The sequence below is a fragment of the Lagenorhynchus albirostris genome, chromosome 13 (genome assembly GCF_949774975.1).
Source record: "Lagenorhynchus albirostris chromosome 13, mLagAlb1.1, whole genome shotgun sequence".
In the NCBI taxonomy this organism is placed as follows: domain Eukaryota; kingdom Metazoa; phylum Chordata; class Mammalia; order Artiodactyla; family Delphinidae; genus Lagenorhynchus; species Lagenorhynchus albirostris.
In genome coordinates, this window is record NC_083107.1 from 53,997,911 (window position 1) to 54,017,308 (window position 19,398).

The 19,398-nt window shown below is 35.9% G+C and overlaps 1 protein-coding gene across 2 annotated transcripts in view; it reads left to right on the forward strand.

The window, feature by feature from the left end:
• LRPPRC (leucine rich pentatricopeptide repeat containing) overlaps positions 1-19,398 on the forward strand; it is a 103,717-nt gene that overhangs the window by 82,581 nt on the left and 1,738 nt on the right. The window contains exons 30-37 of one of the 2 annotated variants that reach the window (XM_060169847.1): positions 745-871; positions 6,764-6,852; positions 10,485-10,689; positions 12,744-12,883; positions 13,020-13,135; positions 15,581-15,655; positions 16,912-16,996; positions 18,720-18,862. In XM_060169847.1, coding sequence (XP_060025830.1) covers positions 745-871; positions 6,764-6,852; positions 10,485-10,689; positions 12,744-12,883; positions 13,020-13,135; positions 15,581-15,655; positions 16,912-16,996; positions 18,720-18,862 — 980 coding nt within the window. The remainder of the gene's footprint in view (positions 1-744; positions 872-6,763; positions 6,853-10,484; positions 10,690-12,743; positions 12,884-13,019; positions 13,136-15,580; positions 15,656-16,911; positions 16,997-18,719; positions 18,863-19,398) is intronic. The other variant, XM_060169848.1, reaches the window with a different exon arrangement.

Here is a 19,398-nt window from a genome sequence, read left to right on the forward strand (position 1 = left end):
AGTAAGTGACTGAAAAGTGTAGTTACTTCTCTTTTGGTAACATCTTTTCATTCACTGACAGTTATTGTGAACAAGTGAAATAAAACTGTTAATCAGTCAAACAAATGTTGCTTAGTTTACTTGTTAGATATCTGTATATTTGAAAATTGTATGTTTTTGTATAAGTCCTGTCGTAGCCAAATAATTTGATCTCCTAATTTTAGCATTACAGGCTATACTCACTGTAATGCTGTTGTGTTGGAATCTTAACCGCAGGAACCACCCACTTACAGATTCAAGATCGCTTTAAAGTGAATCTTTTGCTCCCCTCAATCTAAATTATACCCCTGGTTTATTTGGACTTTAACACACATTTTGCAATTTATTTTGAAACTGGAAACTGGGCTCATCTTTTGATAAACAAATTCAGAAGAGCTCTTTTTCGTTTTTATTGGCATGAAAATAATTTATTGACTTTAGAGAGCTAGTATGAAAAATAATTTTAAAACGAAGCCCTTTCTGGTACCATCCATTTGGATTAAGTAGTAGTTTTCATAACTGTCACTTTGTTTTTTAAAGATTAGAAGAGTGATAACATCTGCTTGCTTGGTCAGTGTGTGTGTCTCTGTAGAGTGGTATAGTGAGTGAGTATTAAAAGAAGCAGAAATATGGGGGTTTCGGGCTTTGTTTTAGGGCTTTTCCCCCTCCTTTTTTGCCATTTCAGAATAATGTCATCTCATTTTTTGTTGTTTTTTTCCTTCATAGATGCATTTAATATTTTCCTGAAAGCAAAAAAGCAAAACGTTGTGTTCAATAGTGAAACTTATGCCAGTCTTATAAACTTACTGTTGATGAAGGATAATCCTACACAAGCAGTGCAAGTGAAAGATTTGTAAGTATTAGTTCATCTACTAAACCTCACACTTAAAAACAAATATCAACTATCATTAGGATTTTTCTGATATATTGTAGTAGCAGTTGCTTAATTGTCTTCAACTAGTCACAAAAATTATATGAAATGTTTTTCTAATTTTATGGGGGTTTTTAACCTACAAAAAATATAACTTTTATTAGCCCTGCACACTGCAGTATATTTTATTTTACCTTATGTAACGTCACAACTCATGTATTCTATTCATATATAGAAAAGTAGTTTTTTAAATCATATTCTGTTTCTTGTTCAGCAACTCGATCTGTGTACCTTTTATGGTGGAAGCAGCCTGATACATGAAGACATCAAGGGCTTTGAACTTAGGCAAGGGTTTGAATCTTACTTGAAAGCTCGTGGGAAAATTTCCTCCTATCTCTGAGCCTCAGTTTTTCTTCTGTATAATGAGTAGATGATAATAAGTCTTACATTAATGATTTCTTCTAGCTATTGAAGGAGATAGAGTGAAGTAGAGAAAATATATGGTACTCAACACATTTTAAATACCTTTTCTCTTTCCCCTTCTTGTTTTGTAATCTGTTTAGTGGTATTGGTGTTAGTGGCGGTAGTGGTTTTGTCTCTGGCTAGTTCCCTAGAGTAAAATACTTTGTTAATCAGAACGAGAATACAGTTTTCTTCCCTGGTGTTGTGTCAGTTAACTGACTCTGTTGTCTTATCCCCAAGGAGTTACCTTCAAAGTTAAGTAATTAATCAGAAAGGGCCTAGAAAGGAGAAGATCAAGGTCACCTGCTCTGGAAGGTATACCTGTCCTGTTGATGAGTCAATAGCTTTATTTTCAATGGCAAAGGTCAACCTTTTCCTAGTATATTGTAAGTTTTGAAATAATCTCTCCTGGCTAACTTTTGGCCTTCAAAATTTTTAAGTCGCAGCACTTTTGGAATATTAGAATCCTGAATAGAAAATGGATGTTTGCCATTCTTGGAATTCACTGGAAAACCTGGCGTTAATATTAGTGTTATGTTAAAGTTATGCACCATAGGGCCGTGTTTACTGTTTATGTTTCAGTACATTTTGAAAAATACGTTGTGTATGACTGTACTTGTCTGTGGAAATATATCTGTATTTGTTGACATATACACACACACAGAGTATATATAATTCATATATATACATATAAGTACTATATATGTATGGATACACACATATACCATATATATCTATGATCTTGAATCACTTCTATGTCTTGATATAGGATGGTCACACTGAGACTTTTAAGTTCAGGTTTTTAATGCATTGTGTCTCATTTGTGTTTTTACTCAGTTGCTAATTAAATTATCTCTCTCTGGAATACTCAGTACATCCTCAATTAGTGACTTGGAAAATGTGACATTGAACAGCATCCTGTCATCTATAACCATTGAAGTCATCCAAGAGGTGCAGGTTTTTTCCTGCAGTTACTTTTCTTGGAAAATTATTATCTAAACACTGTCCACAATTATCAAAGGTGTTTTGAAACAACACTGATTTGGGAGGAAAGGGTGGCAGAAAAAAGAGAGGAACATTTTGTGTTGAGAATTGGGTATGATTAACTGAGGAGATGGAAGCAAAGAAGGAAATCTTTTTCAAGTCTTTTAGTCCTGAGGTTGGTCACAGAGACCTCTGAAATACTTCCCAAAAGTACAAATTATAATTCTTTCATTTTAATTGGGCTTGTTTTAGAATGGTGAGCCTCACATTCTGGTAGCATAAACAGATAACCCACCACCCACCCCAAAGGTTCTGACTCACCTGATCTGGTGTGGGGCCCAGGAATCTGCATTTTACTAAACACCCCAGGTGAGTCAAGGATCACGTCTTAAACATTTTGATCACATTACCATTATCAGTGAGCTGTACTACTGTAAGTATATGATATGTAAGTATATTATAGAGCATACTCCAAAAATAGCAGTTTTTTGGAGAATAAGATTTAAAAATAGAAACTTAAACATTTTCTTGTCTCACCCTAGAGCATTCACACAGTGTGCATACCTCTTGCTGGAGACCCCTGATCTAGAGTAGTTTTTCAAATTGCATTTATAACCTGTTAGTGGATCATGGACTCTCTTTAGTGGGGCAGAATCAACATCTTTTTTAGTTAAATAGAATAGAAAATATCAAAGCATTCCATGTAGTAGAGATATTTTGTGAACATTTGCTTTCAGTTATATGTGCATCTGTATATCAGTGCACTGGTATGTACCATAAAACATCGTTTCTTACTATGTCTGACTGAGAATCTTGATCAAACAAGTGTGAAAGCTGTTGACCTAGAAGATGGTTATAAGCACAGCCCTTCTATTTACACTTATGTCCACAACCTGTAAAATGTAGGTTTATCTTCTTTTCTTCCCTCCCTCTCTAGATGTTCATGAAACCTTTCTGTACTCCTGAGGTTACTTTTATCTTCCCCTGTGTTATCTTCCAGGAGTATTTTGTAGCTGCCTTCCCCATGTAGTGTGTGGGCCCAAAGAGATTCCTAGATTCCAAGCTTTAGAATGCCCAGAGGCACTTAATCTGGGGATCTGTGCACATCCTTTTCTTTGAACCAATAAAACGTTATATCTGACTATGAAGAATCGTATCTTGGGTTAGATCTACATTGGGTACTTTTGAAAATAACTCTGGACTGGGAATTCAGAAGCGGAAGTTAGAGTTCCAATTCTCTGTTACTGGAGGAATGTCGTATAACTTCTCTGGATTTGTTTCCTGGTTCCAGCGTTGCCAGTGTTCCACTAGGTCATCTCTTCCCCTTCTGGCTCTGCATCAGTGATCAGAATGAAAAATAATTGTTGCTTTTTTCTTTTAGAGGCATCTTTATTGTAATATGGTGTGACCAAATGAGCTACTGTAGCAAGTGGTGGTACCCCCAGTATTATTCTGGCACTACTACTCTATTATTACGCTATAAATATACTCTATAAATAGCAGTCTGTTACAGTTACCTACATGATGCCACCTGTTCAATCTTAAGAGCAGTTGTTTTCTCTGTGAACTAATGCAGTCTTTGCTTTTGCTGTACCTTTGCTGTCTCTAATGTATTGCGGATTCACATGACTACTAGTGAGATTTCTGCAGTTTAAGAAGGTTACTTAACCTTCCCAACAAGTAATGGAACCTCAAAAGTAACACATGCCTTTAAAATTTTTGAAAGAAAAAAAGAATGACTTTCTTTCATTTTTAGTTCGAATTCAACATTTCCTTGTGTTTCAAAATAAAAATTTAGGTATAGTGAATTCTTTCAATGGAGGGGAACTGCTTATTCATAGAGCAGTAATGGTTATGAATTGTTATTTTAAATCTCTGTTAACACTGAACTCTATTCTTAGGAAATTCGAGAATCATGTGGGGATTAGCTCTGCTTTATCTTTCAAGAATAGCACTTCATTTTCTCTTGTTCCTACTAGCTTCTTATTTTATTCTGTCTAAAAATAATGCTAAATTAATAACTGATGGTTTTTACTGGATTGGCCAGTTTTTGTTTTCCAAAGTAAGATAAATTCTAATCACTGCCTAATGTCCTATGTGCATGTTATATAAGTACAATCCATAGACCAGTCATAGCTCTGAAATCTCGAATATGAACCTTTCCATGTGATACTATCTTCTTTGATTAAGACAGAGTAATTTTTGCAGTTGATTGTAAGTTAAAAGATTGATACCCCTTCACTCTGCAATTTTTTTTTCCTTTATTTTAGCAGTTCTAAAAAAGAAAAGAAAATGTCTGGAATTCTGTGCTGTCCAGTCCAGTAGCCACTAGCCATAAGTGCCCACTTAAATTTAAATTATTAAAATTAAATATAATTAAGGTTTCCATTCCTCCATCACAGTAGCCAGGTAGCCACATGTAGCTGGTGGCTACCCTGTTGGACAGCATGGGTAAAGAATATTCTCATTATCACAAGGAAGTTTGATTTGGCATCTCTGTACTAGATTTTTTTCCAAAAGGAAAGATCAAAATTATGATTCAGAAGTAAACTGCTCTTATTTTATTGTATGAATGAGTACACTGCAGAATCACCAGTACCTTCTGTAGTTTTTCTCCCTTTACCAGTTTGGAATATATTTTGGTTGTGATTGGTCAGTTTCTACATGTGTAATATATGTTCAGCATGTAATAGAACTGGGGAGAGTTTTCTTCCTATTTATCCTCACTTTCAAATATATATTGAATACACACCTTGAGATAGCAAGAGATTATTAAAAGAAAAATGTTCTGTGTTTTGAGATTTTCAAAAGGTTTGACAATCAAGTGTGATGTCAGAAGTTTTGTTACCTTATGGTTTTAATGAATTTTAGGTAATATTTTCAAGTAAATATGGTATAATACATGTAATAATGTTGGCATAAGAAATGAGCTTAATTTTAATAGTGTCTGCTTGTTTATTTAATCATGCTAAAGATTGAGAAAGTAAATCCTTTATTTTCTGCAGTTTATAGTCTCATGTATGAGTTTTTGACTTAAGAGCTTTGACAGATGGGATAAAGGAAAAAAGTCAAACTGAGCAGTGGGTCCTTTGGTGGGATTAAGAGGATCGTTGGGGGGATAAAAAAATCCTTCCCCCAGGAACAGTAGGGGGGAACCTCAGAGGCTGAAAGTGACTGAGAGGATGGGCACATCATGGTGTCTTTGGAGGATTTTCTTGGGATTGACGAGAGTAATTTAGCAGTGACCCTGCTTTTCTCGCAATCTGCTCAGCTTAGATGTTCATGTCGGTAGGCCGAGGTTGTTGGCAGCAAGATCATCACTGAGCTTGATAAGGCAAATGGCAGCAATTGCTTTTGCTCCTTTTGACCTGTGGAGATTTCCTAATTGGGAGATAAAGCCTAGGGGCATTAAGGATGCTGAAATTTCATCACAGGAGATATGCAAACAATGTAGCAAACAAATCATCTCTGGCTAGGGTTCTTCTTCTTCTTGCTTTCTTTTTTTTTTTTTTTTTTAAATTATGTAGGTTTTAGTCATAAGAAAAGCGAGTTTTTGCTCTTGAGTTTTAAAAAATTGGGGGGGTTTGGGCTTCCCTGGTAGCGCAGTGGTTGAGAGTCCGCCTGCCAATGCAGGGGACACGGGTTTGTGCCCGGTCCGGGAAGATCCCACATGCCGTAGAGCGGCTGGGCCTGTGAGCCATGGCCGCTGAGCCTGCGCGTCCGGAGCCTGTGGTCCGCTACGGGAGAGGCCACAACAGTGAGAGGCCCACGTACCGGGGAAAAAAAAAAAGTTGGGTTTCAAATTTAAGGCTGGGACAAGATTGTGTGAAATTTTACATTTTAATGTAGCAGTGGTTTTAGTTCTGCAGTATGTTCACCTTTAAAAATTGTATGTATCTAGATGACAGAAATTTGAAAATTAATCAGCCAAATGATATGGTGTTAGTTTATATTTAAAATATTTAAATTATATAAAATATAAAAATATTTAAAATATAAAGTGCTGAAAATAAATGCTCATTTTTGTTGCCGAAAGAATAGTTTTACATTTTATAATTATGGTGAGTGTAGAAAAAAGAGGAAAAAGTATCCAGCTTAGGATACAGCAGAACAATGTAGGGCATGCAGTTATTTTAGTCATCTAATATGTCAGCATTCAAGAATCTGAACCGATTGTTTAAAAAAAATCTTGTACTTTGTTTCTTTTGTTGCTCATTTCCAACTTTGTCATCTGTCAGAATGCAAAAAAAAATTATCCTTCTATAACCATTGACAGGATAACACAAAAGCTGTCTCCAGGTCGATATTTTGCAGCAATATTTTTAACATATGAACAGTAGTTTTTATAATTTCACCTTGGTGCTCAACCATTTATTATCGTATCAGAAGCATGTCAGTAATTCCTTTCTAAATGTCTGCTTCTTTTAGCGCTGAGACCCACATCAAGGGCTTCACACTGAACGATGCTGCCAACAGCCGCCTCATCATAACGCAAGTTAGGCGGGATTATTTGAAAGGTATGTCACAATGCTTGACCTTTACGTCACATTAATGCCTCTGCAGATTTTTCTTGTAACGCCCTTCGAATACTTGGATAAAGGAGTCCATTTAGCAAATTACCTGCTTATCAAGAGCCTTTTGTGGTAGCTGAGAGACGTAAATTACTGTACATGCATTTATAATACAGCTTGAATATGAATGTACTTGTCATTTGACCACTTAGTCCAGTTTCCATTCCATTTAACACAAGATGGGTTTTCTTAAGATGAATCACAGCTCTTCAGACATGCAAAATTTGTGTTGCAGAAGGAGAGAAAGTACAGGCTTTCAAGTGCGTTAAAATTCACAGCACAAGTCATTTTGCTCTGGAAATTAACATACTTTAGAGCATCTGAAACAATTCCTAGCAGTTGTTTCTTGCATATTGTGTTGGTTGTATGTGAGTTAGCAAATGAGTTAAATTGAGTGTTAAATGTGTGGGATTGTGCACCAAGTGATTATAATATTAATTTTTAAGACTTAATCTAATACTTCTTTAATAGTTCGTAATGCCAACAGCAGTAAGATACAGTGTTTGTTTGGAGTTTCGAGTTTCGAGCTTTTGAATTAAGAGGATAACATCAGAAAAATGTGGAGATGACTTTGGGGAGGGTTGGGATGAGGCCATTTGTTTGGTAGAGGCTGTTTATGGGTTTGCAGAGGAATGGATTTGGATCGGATAGTCTTATGAATGAGCTCCCAAGGGGAAAGATGATGAATCTCTTAAATTTAGATAAGCATCTTTTCACATTTAATTTTACATTTGAATTTTAGTTGATACAGTAACACCATGGTTTTGCCGATACAACAAAAGACACTTAGGAACTCTTTAAGGAAGGTTGAAACAGCTCTTTAACCGTTAAATATGTTGCCTAGTTTTTTCCTCACTCTGTATATACTCCTCACTTGCATGCTTATAAAATAATATCACATCTCTGAAAGTTGCTGTCTAATTGTGCAGCTTTAATGTTGCCTGTAATGCCTAGAGGTATTGGTCTTTGGATGTCTTCCTAACTGGTTAGGACTGAGTATGTAAGTGATCATTTCTGCCTATGCAGAATTGCTGCCTCAGTATTCTACAGGCAGGACCAGCCTGTTAGAGACAGCTTCAGTCATAATTGAGTGTTGTAGGGCTTGCTATTAAAACTTTAAAAGCTTTCATTTTCTTTGCAATAGAAGAGGCTTTTTGGCAAGTAGATATTTAAAAACAATTTTTTTCTACTTTTTGAAATTTTATTTTTTGGCCACGACACGCAGCATGTGGGATCTTAGTTCCCTGACCAGGGATCGAACCTGCGCCCCCTGCAGTGGAAGTGCAGAGTCTTAACCATTGGACCTCCAAGGAAGTCCCTGATAAACAATTTTAAAACATTGAAAATTAAACTTGCTCCCATATAAATAAGTTCATTTTTGTAAATGACATTTTGTAGACATGGAGATCAGAATAAAACACTTCTTTAATTTCAAGGAGTTAATTTTTGAGCTGAATCTAATCAGTGTTTAACTTGACTGCTATCCCACTTGTATGTTAGGTACCCTGTGAAGACAACAAGAAACTATGATATAATTTCACATCTGTTTTCAGCTGTTCACCTGGAGGTTGGTTGAGAGTAGAAGCTATGAATCCACCTCCCAGTGCCTTGCCACGGACTAACCTACTGTGGTCATTGTCAAGGACGGGAATGCTGTTGGCACTATCCACATCTCCTTATTTTGTTCCATGGCTGACTAGAGCTCCCAATTAAAAAATTCGGGTTGCTTTTTCTCAATTCCATCTAAAGCAGGAAGAAAAATAAAGCCAGTTCAAATGCTGTTCTGGAATATTAATAGCTGATACATCACACTGTTGCAGTATAATCAATATTACTAGTAAATTAGGTGACAGTGTGATAAGGACTCGGGGAGGGGTGTGGATGGATACTGCTTTTGGTGTCCCAAAGCAGTAAATCATGAACTGTCCAGAAGTCCAGCCCTGTATGGGAATATGATTTCGGTTCCAAGGTCCCATGCTCCCTTTGGATAGACATAGAATGATCTCTTCTCCTCTATCCTCCACTCTTTCACACACACATGCACCCATAGATGAAGGCTCTGGGGTGGTTAGATTCTTGGGTTGGTGTCTTAACAGTATGACCTTGGGGAAATTATTTAAATTATCTGTGCCTCAGTTTCCCACATATAAATTTGTTACTTACCTCAGAGGGTAGTTGTGAGTGTGACTGCTTAATACTGTGTCTGGCATGTAGTAAGTGCTCAACAAATGTAGTAAAAGCTCAGTAAATGCGCGTTACTATCATCACCATTGTTATCTTATTTTTGTTGCTATTTGATCCACTGGTGTGGGAAGATCCTCCTGGCTGACAATATTCTTGGCTAATAAAAATATTCCATATTATCTGTGTATGACCACCAGTTAAGATTTTATCAAGTTTATTTTCTATAGATAATATTATTAAAGTAGTATAAATAACATTTTTTGTTTCCTGTATGTTCGTGTGTATTTATAAAATTTTATTGAATATGCCTTCTAAACTGCCTATTTTCCCTTTTCCCCATTTGAGAATCACTGGTTTAGAATGTAGATTTGGAGTAATAATAAATTGTTTATTCAGTAATAAATACTTAAATTCATGATGTCTTTTACTGTATCACTTTTAATAGAGTGTTTATTACCCTTTCCCCATTCTTCTGTTAAAGATAGACTGTTATTTGGAAAGCTGCTTTGAGGGTCTTAGTTTTGTGTAGGTTACACTGCTTTAATTTCTATAGAGCCATGAAGTTTTCTTTGGTAGCAGTGATTGTTGTGCTAAGTATTGCAATTTCCCTGCAGCCCATCATTTTATTTAATATAATGATTTTGCTACCCTGGCACTTAAATCAGTAAATCAGAAGGATATTCCATATTTATCCATAATCACATACTTGTAAGTATGATACTTTAAAAAAAAAAAAAAGAAAGAAACTCCTGAGGGGTTTCTCCCTGGGAATCTGGTGAGCTTTATTTTCTCCGAAAAATCAGTGTAAGAAAATATCTGCAAGATATGTAATCGTGTAAAATAAATTTGTTAGTGTGTAAGTTGAGTGTTCCAGTTTGGCTGCTCTTCTTGTATGATCAGTCCTTTTAGAAAGCGACATTGTTTTCAAGAAAGAATCTTTGCGGTATTAGAAGATTTTGATAATCATGAATCTTTTGAGTGTAGTAAAATCTGGGAAAGTATGAATGTGGGTAGAGGTTACATATTTTTGGAAGGCCTTTAATTTTTAAAATTTTTCCTTATTTATATTTCTCTGAACTTGTCAACTTCTTTGAAATTAGTCACTAAATGTTATCCCTGAATGGAATCCACATTCTGTCAGTAACATCTGCATTTTCTCTGTAACTTAAAGAAGAAATTTCTCTGGTCTCTGATATCTTACAGTCAAATAAATCTTCATTTTTTTTTTTAGGTTTCTCATAAAGTATTAATATTTTCTGTAATATAGAATAAATTATTCATAGCTTTTTGTATATAGTCATTTTGTACTCATATTTAAAAGCTAGTTTTCAAAACACATTAAAGTCAGTATGGTTCATATAAAAAAAGCTCTGTCACCTGCTCTTCTATTGTAGACGCTCTAACAACACTAAAAACAGCCTTGGATCTGGAGCAGATACCTTCTAGGATAGCAGTGACCCGCCTTATTCAGGCATGTGCCTTGAAGGGTGATACAGAAAGCATACAAGACATTCAGAAGTTGGTAAATGGACTCGAAGATTCAATTGGACTTTCCCGTATGGTTTTCATCAATAACATTGCTTTGGCACAAATAAAGAAGTGAGTATTTTCGAGCTTTCTTTTTCTCCATTGGATACTGGAAGGAACGTTATCTCAAATCCCACCTTTTGTAAAACTAGGGTATTAGAAGCCGTATCAACTACAGAGGAAGTATCGATGCCAGTTGCTGATTATTCTGTAGCTATCAGGGAATAATTATATGTTAACAAAATATGTTTTAGCTTTATATTAAATCTTAAATCAACATTTATCGAAATTTTCAAATTCATAAAACTTGCTTCACGGTTGGTAACTTTTCTCATTCATACATTCCAGGCCCTTATTGAAACACTTGGTTGCAAAAGTGAAAAATAAGTTCATTTGAATGTTAGCAACACTTGAAGGTGACACTCTACCAGTACATAGTGAAATGGAAGGCCTAGCAAGCTTGTTAAAAATACACATTTCCATCTTCTCCTACCCATCCACCCGTGTCAACACACATCCACACAAAGGGAGGTATTTAGAGATGATTCTCATACCACCATTTCTAGATTCCTTGTTGAGGATCACTACTGTAGAAGTAAATAAGAACTTGATTTTTATTAACCTCACTAGCAAAGTTAAAGATTCATGGGGGTAATAATGGAATTGACATTTTTCATGCTTTTAGGAAAAAATGTTCTTTAGCAGTTAATCCTACATACATTTAATGGGTTGTGATACGAAAATGTCATGTTGGTTTTTACAGGGCTTTTTGTTCCTCTTTCTTTGGGCAGAGAAGAGGTTTTGTTTTGTTTTTCACCCTTTTAAAACTATTTCCCCAAATAGAACTTTAAACTTTTCCTTTAATAAGAAAATGTGATTATTTTAAGTTAGAAGATCCAAAAAATTATCCAAGTCTTTGTTGCTGTACACGGGCTTTCTCTAGTGTGGCAAGCAGGGGCTACTTAGTTGCGGTGCGCAGGCTTCTCATTGCGGTGGCTTCTCTTGTTGCAGAGCATGGGCTCTAGGCGCACGGGCTTCAGTAGTTGTGGCACGCGGGCTTCAGTAGTTGTGGCTCACAGGCTGTAGAGCACAGGCTTAGTAGTTGTGGCGAACGGGCTTAGTTGCTCGGCGGCATGTGGGATCTTCCCGGTCCAGGGCTCGAACCCATGTCCCCTGCATTGGCAGGCAGATTCTTAACCACTGCGCCACCAGGAAGCCCCTGGATGAAATTTTAAATGTTACCATATAAACAGAGTTTTATATGAGGCCGAGAATATGTTTTTATTCACTATTAAATAATTCTCTAACTAAAACCCATAAGAAAACTTTATTGTAATGGTGTACTCATTTTTAGAGAATTCTTGTTTCAGGTAATAATTCCAACATAAAATTGATTATTTGGATTTCGAGTGCCATATCATAACTGTAAAGTATCAATTAAAGAGCATCTTAACCAAAAAGATAGTCATAAAGATAATTTTTTATCATAACTTGCTACATAAGGCCATGTAATTAATTTTTTAAAATAAAAAGTGTGAAGATACTTTTTTCTGAGAATTTTAGTATAAATTGAATATTTTTCAAATGTTATGTATTACCTGACAAAAACAAATTGTAGTGACTGTGGGTTGAGAGACATGAAAATATACCTTTTGAAGACATCATCAGCATTTTTAAGAATCCTAAGATGTAATACATTATCTTTACTTCATGCACTAGTGACCAGTTGCAGATTATAATGCCAGAGTTATATAGCATTTAAACAAGTTTTCATTTTACATTCCAAACAGCTGCAGAATCAAGTCTTTGAGATACAATAATTTTTTAAGTTATTGTCTTTAATTCTTCTCTATATAGTTGTTTGATCTTGTCTCTAGAGCAGTTTTTTAAAATAAGCAGCTACTTCAGTTACTGTAGCATAAAGCACCCAGTGATTGCTTGTGCCACCTAAATGTGATTGGGTTCAACTTGCATAGTGTTTTTTATCTGGTTAATTGTAAATATATTTCCTTTTTTTCCTAAAGTGCTTGCATGTGTGAATCCCAAAGTACTCATACTGAAACTGCCTGCAATATTAATACTAAAAGCAAATATTTCCTTATAATTTATTTTACTTTCTTTTACAGTAGTAACATAGATGGTGCAATAGAAAACATTGAAAATATGCTTACTTCAGGGAACCAAACCATGGAACTTCAGTACTTTGGCTTGGCATACTTATTCCGAAAAGTCATAGAGGAACGGTTGGAACCAGCACTTGAAAAGAGTAAGTTAGCTGTTCTAGCCAAAGAACACAGAAGCACTTTTTCTCTCTAGTGAGTCTGGACTGACTTTCTTTGGTGGATGAGTTAGTTATACCACTGTTTAAATGAAAGATTTTTCTTACCTGTCATTTTTTTCAGTAAGCATCATGGCGGAGAGATTGGCCAATCAGTTTGCAATTTACAAACCTGTCACCGATCTTTTCCTTCAGCTTGTGGATGCAGGCAAGGTGGATGATGCCAGAGCTCTCCTACAGGTAATGACCCACCACACATGGAGCAGTGGGGCTTGTGGCTTGTGAGAAGTCAGTTAAGAAATTACTAGACTTAGGTGTGTGGTAGAATACTGGAAATGAAGTGTGGTGCTGCCTGCACATTTAAATTTGAACGTGAATCAAGGTTACATGACAGGGACTGGATTGTAAGTTACAGGTTGCTGGTTTTAAAGATGCCAAATCAGACTAGAAATGTCTTTAGATTTAAGTGGGGGTGGGGGAAGACATGTTTTGCCAAAATGATTTAAAGACAAATGTTTCTGTGCAGATAGGTAATGCAAAACAATTCCTTTGATTTCCTAGTTTAATTTCTCTAATGCTGCTCTATAAATACTGTGCATCACCATGGCAACACAGTTTGCAAACAAAAAGTAGGAAATGTTTGCTTTTCAAGTACAGCTTCTCTTGAATACTCAAACATTCTCAGTGCCTTATTCAAGATTTATTAAGAATTTGCTTTCTATTCACTTGTGTGTCACAGACACATTAAATGACAAATGCAGGTCTCTGTGGCCCGCACTCTCTGTTAAATTAGCAATCTTCAGGGAAGGAGACAACTGCATTCATGCCATTTTAACAGCACTAAATATAAAGCAGCGCGCCACCAGTGGGTGATCGTAGCTGCCACTGTTAATGTACACAAACAGGCACCGCCGGGGAGCCCCTTCCCAGCAGGTGGCAGTCAAACAGTCACCGTGATCCCGCCAACGGCTGTGTTTGTATAGACTCCCTGTGTCAAATTGAGGCCTGGGACCAATTTCTGGTAGTAAATAGTATTATATTCACTTAACGTTTTTGCAAGCTGCAGCACCTCTTAAGTAGTAGATAGGGAAGGTAAAACTGTACTCATTTGCTGGAACTCTGCTTTTGATCCTTAAAGTTCATCTAGTTTGACAGTAGAATCCAAGTCATTTTTAAAAGGAATTCCTGAGAAATTTCTCTGTGTTAACATTTTTGTAAAACGTGTAAATTGGCACTGCCTCTAAGGCTTTTTTACTTTTGTTCCTGGAGAGAGAGAAATGTTAGTTAGTTGAGAATTTTCTTGATTGGTTTGGTATGTTTACCTTTTTTTTTCCTTAAAAAAAATTTTTGTTTTAAACAGAAAAGGCAGTTTATGATGGGGATTTCAGGAATCTTTTCATTGTTTTGTTGCCTTTAGTATTACAAGTTTTATCTTGAAAAGAATAAATTCTAATGCTTTATGTTTGTGTGTACATACCGAAGTGTACCCACTCAGGGTATATGCATGTCTAGCTGGACGTGTGATAGTATTTGTTCAGCTTTAACACATCATTGTGATAGCTCCTTAGGAAGTCACGCTTGATATTTCATTTACCAGCTTGTTGATCAAGGCTCTTCCTAGCGAGCAGTCCAGAGTGGGAGACAGTGGGGATGTGACAGCCGCCTTCAGAGCTGCATGTACCCACAGTGGCCTGTCTAGGGCTCTTGGCAACAGCCGAGCGTTGCTGCAACAGCTGTCTTTTCATTTTTATCCCTTCAGTAGACTGAGGTTTCAGATGATAAACCCTTTACCCATTCTTTACCTGCTTGTCAAACAGTAAAAGATTATTCTTGCTGTAGTGAAGAATACTTTATTCACAGATGTCGAAAGCATCAGTTTATAGTGTAAATGTTCTGTGTGTCCCCAAAAGTTCTTTTTATACTAGTCATTTTAGTATTGACAGTGTTTTAAAGCTTTGAAAGAGCAATGTGCTTTTAGAAACTTAAGAGAATGACATCTGTGATGAGTGTAAACTAAAATAATGTCTTGCCATATTTGATTTTACTATAGCATCTAAGATGGGATAGACACTTGATTTATCTGGTCTGTCATATAAACTTTTTTTTTTTTTTTGAGTTTAACTTTTGTCTCTTTCTCAAGCACTGGCTGTCTATCGCAATGAAAGCCTTTTATAAAATAGAGAGATTGAAATCAGTCCTTTTGTATGCGTAAGTGTAGGTAATTATACTTTAAAGAGAACTTGCTTTGTACATTTTAATTTTTATAAAGAAACGAGCAGTTATCTCCCTGACACCTTATTAAATGTATAATTAACCTTATGATCCCTAGCTCACTTGTGAATGCTTGGCAGTATAATTGGAGGGGAATAGTGTTTCTTTTTTCCCTCTTTCTTTGCAGTCCTAAACCTCATTCTGTGGTTGTGGAAGCGTTGGTTGAATTTTTCCCTTTGCTTTTTAAACAGACCTTATACTTGCAGCACCAAGGACAACATGCATGAAAGCCTGGCCTAGCTTGCACTTGGTTTTCTTTTTTCTTGCCTTAAAAAACATTGGTCGACTGTTAGACCTTCCTGTTGGTAATGATACATTACTGTATTATTGTGAACTTTCTTAACTGGAAATATTCACCTTGGTCTGCTTGTTTATCAAAAACCTTCACTTACCAAATAATGTTTCAATTTTTAGAGATGTGGTGCAATTGCTGAACAAACCCCAATTTTCTTGGTGTACTGTATTAGGAATTCTCGGAGATCGGGAAAGGTACGGTGCTATTGTACTTGCTGACAAATCAATAATGCTATGAGCTAGTCTTGTTCAGAGGTATTGAATATCATGTAAGAGCTTGTCAGTTCAGGATGTTTTCTAAAAATACTATAGAGATTGAACACTTGCTGGCCTGTACTTGTTTACTTCTTTAGATGTTGATGCAGAGTCAGTTCTGGCTCCTTGGTTGTATTGGAAATGCAGAACAAGTTCATACAGTGAATTCTCTATCCTTGTAGTTATGCATTGAGCCCCAAGAAAGGGCCCTTAGAAATGTAAGAAACAAATCCCGTTGCTTGGGTCACTGGGTAAGTTTCACAGTGCAGAAGCACTGCTGAGGGAGACACCTACTGCAGAGTGTCTCCTGTCAGGTGGCTCAGGTAGAAACCATGAGGTAGATGAACCCGTTAGCTTTAAAACTGGTATGTGCCACGGATTCATGTTCTCAGTTTGTACAGTTACCTTATTTACACTAAAAGGTATGTGTGTATGTGTGAAACAGAACCAAGTCTTATTTTTGATGTTTAAAAAAAAAAGGATAAAAGCATATTTCAAAATTTTTTTTTTTTAGATTTGATTTTTCATGGTGAGTGGGCACCAGAAACCCTGTTCTTAGTTTATTTGGGCATATTATGAAGTTTTAAACTGAGCACCAATTGTAATGTTTGTTTTATGTGAAACATTTAGGTTGTTTACAACTCTGGGAGGTCTAGTTTTCCTTAATTTTCACATACTTCCCCCATATATACACACACTTTAAAAAATAATTTACCTAATTGCACTTTTTATCTCTGACTCATGTATTTATTTACCACAAACATCATTTAGAAAATATTTAGTTGTCCTTTTTTTTCCTTTCAAAGAGACTGTATAAAATGGTGTAGTATTTGCAGATAACCTACCACACATCACCTGTATACTTTAAATAATCTCTAGATTACTTATAATACCCAATACAATGTGAATGCTATGTAAGTATTTGCTGGTACACAGCAAATTCAATGTTTACTTTTTTGGGCTTTCTGGATTTTTTTTTTTTTTTGGTCCGTGGTTGGTTGAATCTACAGATTCAGAATCCACTGGATACAGGGGGCCGAGTGTACTAAGATATACAAAAGGGAAAATAGTCCATTAAATTGAATAGGCAGTTCTGTTGCTGTTGTCAGGTTTTTTTGGTATAATGTCCATATATCAGTGTTTTATTTCACTGTTCTTTTGAGTCATGGTAATGTTACCTATATTTAATTTTCTAGGCACCAACTGTGAAGTCTTTGTTAGAATTGATTCCTGAATTAACTGAAAAGGAAGAAGCATACACTTCCATCATGAAAAGCTATGGTAATAAGTTTAATCTGACTTCATTATTTAAGTGATTTAAATATTTGTAGTATAGTCAACTAAGTCTTCAGCTCAAAGGCAGTAATCCTAAATATCAGATAATTGCTTATGGTACAAAATTTATTTAGCCTTAGGATATGTTTTAAAATTGTATTTAAGAAAAATATGAAATTATTCATGTAGTGTTAACGTAAAGTATCTCTGAGCATCTTTTGAGGGGCCCTGATTTGTTGAGTAAGATCCCAGGTTCCTGGAAGGACTTAGAAGTCCACTTGGCTGTACACATTGGGAACCAATCCAGTCTCTCTAAGATGTTACGGAAAAACCTGAATGAACTTTTTGGCCAACCTAATACAATGTAAAATGGGTACATATTTGAGACTGCCACTTGACTTGCCTGTTTACTCCTTCAGTGGTCTACCTACTCCTTTGAAATAACAATCACCTTAATTGAAAAGTGAGCCCCAAGGTTTTACCTGCAGTCACAACTGAAATTCTAGTCTTTTAAGCAGTTTCCTCCCTGATCGCCAGGCAATCACACATGAAAGGGAACCAGTCTAAAGTTTCCTCAGTAATCAAGATAAATGTTAGCATTTGTAAATTATGATCACCTGTCCATCTGACACCCACTGATTTGCTCACTTTTTAATGGGTAAGTAAAGAGTTGCTTTGTCGATTTTATTGTTGGCAGGACACCAGACTGAGCAATCAGAATTCTCCATTTTTCTACCCTTATGAGTGGAACATGATATATTTCAAAATAGTGCTATAATCATAAAGTTTCGTTTGAGGAATTGGCAGACATTGAGTAATAACTAAGATGAAGTAGTGTAAAACAGCATAAAATTACTATTAAATTGTGTAATCCCACTTGGGAATTGGGAGGGAGAAGAGCAGGGAGATCAGGAAGTTTTAGTAAAAGGGAAGATATTAAAATTTTTGCAAATCAGCCACAAGTAGAAAGCCAGCTGAAGTTAGCTCCTAGGCTACTTCATCATCCAGTTAAGTGAAGTATTAGTGTAACTTGTATAGATGTATGTAGATTTTTTAATGTATATTAATAATGTATATAAAATTTTTTTTGGTCATTGTAGCTAACTGTATTCCTCATTTGCTTATTTTAGGATAGGAGAATATATTGAAAGTCTTTTTTTTTTAACATCTTTATTGGAGTATAACTGCTTTACAATGGTGTGTTAGTTTCTGCTTTATAACAAAGTGAATCAGTTATACATATACATATGTTCCCATATCTCTTCCCTCTTGCGTGTCCCTCCCTCCCACCCTCCCTTATTGAAAGTCTTTTGGTGGTGTTTAGCTGCTGATCTTGATGTTGATGTAGATACAGACTTCCACATAATTTATTTTACACACTCCTCACCACAGAAGTCCCTGGATTAGCTTAATTTCAAAGTGTGGTTTTAAGCAGAAGATTGAACGGTGTATGCTTACTTTATGATTGAAGACTTCAGTTTGTGGTCACTTTAACTAGCATGGGTCTTTAAAATAGCTATTTGTCATTTTCCTTCTCTTTCATAGCGGGTGATGCTGAATGAGAGGTGTGGGGAAGGAAGGGCGGAGCTTGTAGATTATGAATGCTGAAGGTAGTTAAGTATTCCTTTGCTTTGGGATAAAGGGATCCAGGAGTCCCTGAATGGCTAAGTGTTTTGGGAAAAGAAGAAGATAGATTGGCTTTATCTGTGATTAATACCTTTTTCTCTAGTCTTGGACAGTGATGTCGCATCTGCTAAAGCACTATATGAAAATTTGACTGCGAAGGATGTAAAATTGAATGATCTGTTTCTAAAGCGTTATGCAGTTTTGCTGAAGAATGCTGGAGAGTCTGTCCCTTTCACTGAACCCCCTGTGAGTATTTCTTAATTAAGAGGGAAAAAAAATACCTGTAAAGATTTGTGTGTGCTTCATAATAATGTGTAAAAAATAAGTTGAATACTTAATTACATGAGGATTAGATCTCTGTGAAGGATCCTCCAGAGAGGGCTTTGGGAACTGAACAGTCATGCCATGGGTTTGGCTGCAGGAGAACATAGCCCTCTGGGGCTGAGGTTTAAAATACAAGGTCAGTCTGAGACCTTCAACTGTAGGTATGAATTTATCAAATGTCCTTGGGGCAGTTCCCTCTTCATTTCAACTTGAAATAGGGTTTAATGGCCTGTATTTCAATAGCTAAGCATATTATGTCACTGTTAATTACTTGTTCATTTCCATTTTAAGTAAGTTGGGTTTTCTCTCTTTAGGATTTTTTTAAATTGAAATATAATTGACAACATTATATTAGTTACAGCTATACAACATAATAACTCAATATTTGTATATATAGCAGAATGATCACCACAATAAGCCCAGTTAACATCTGCCACCATACACAGTCACAAAAGAAA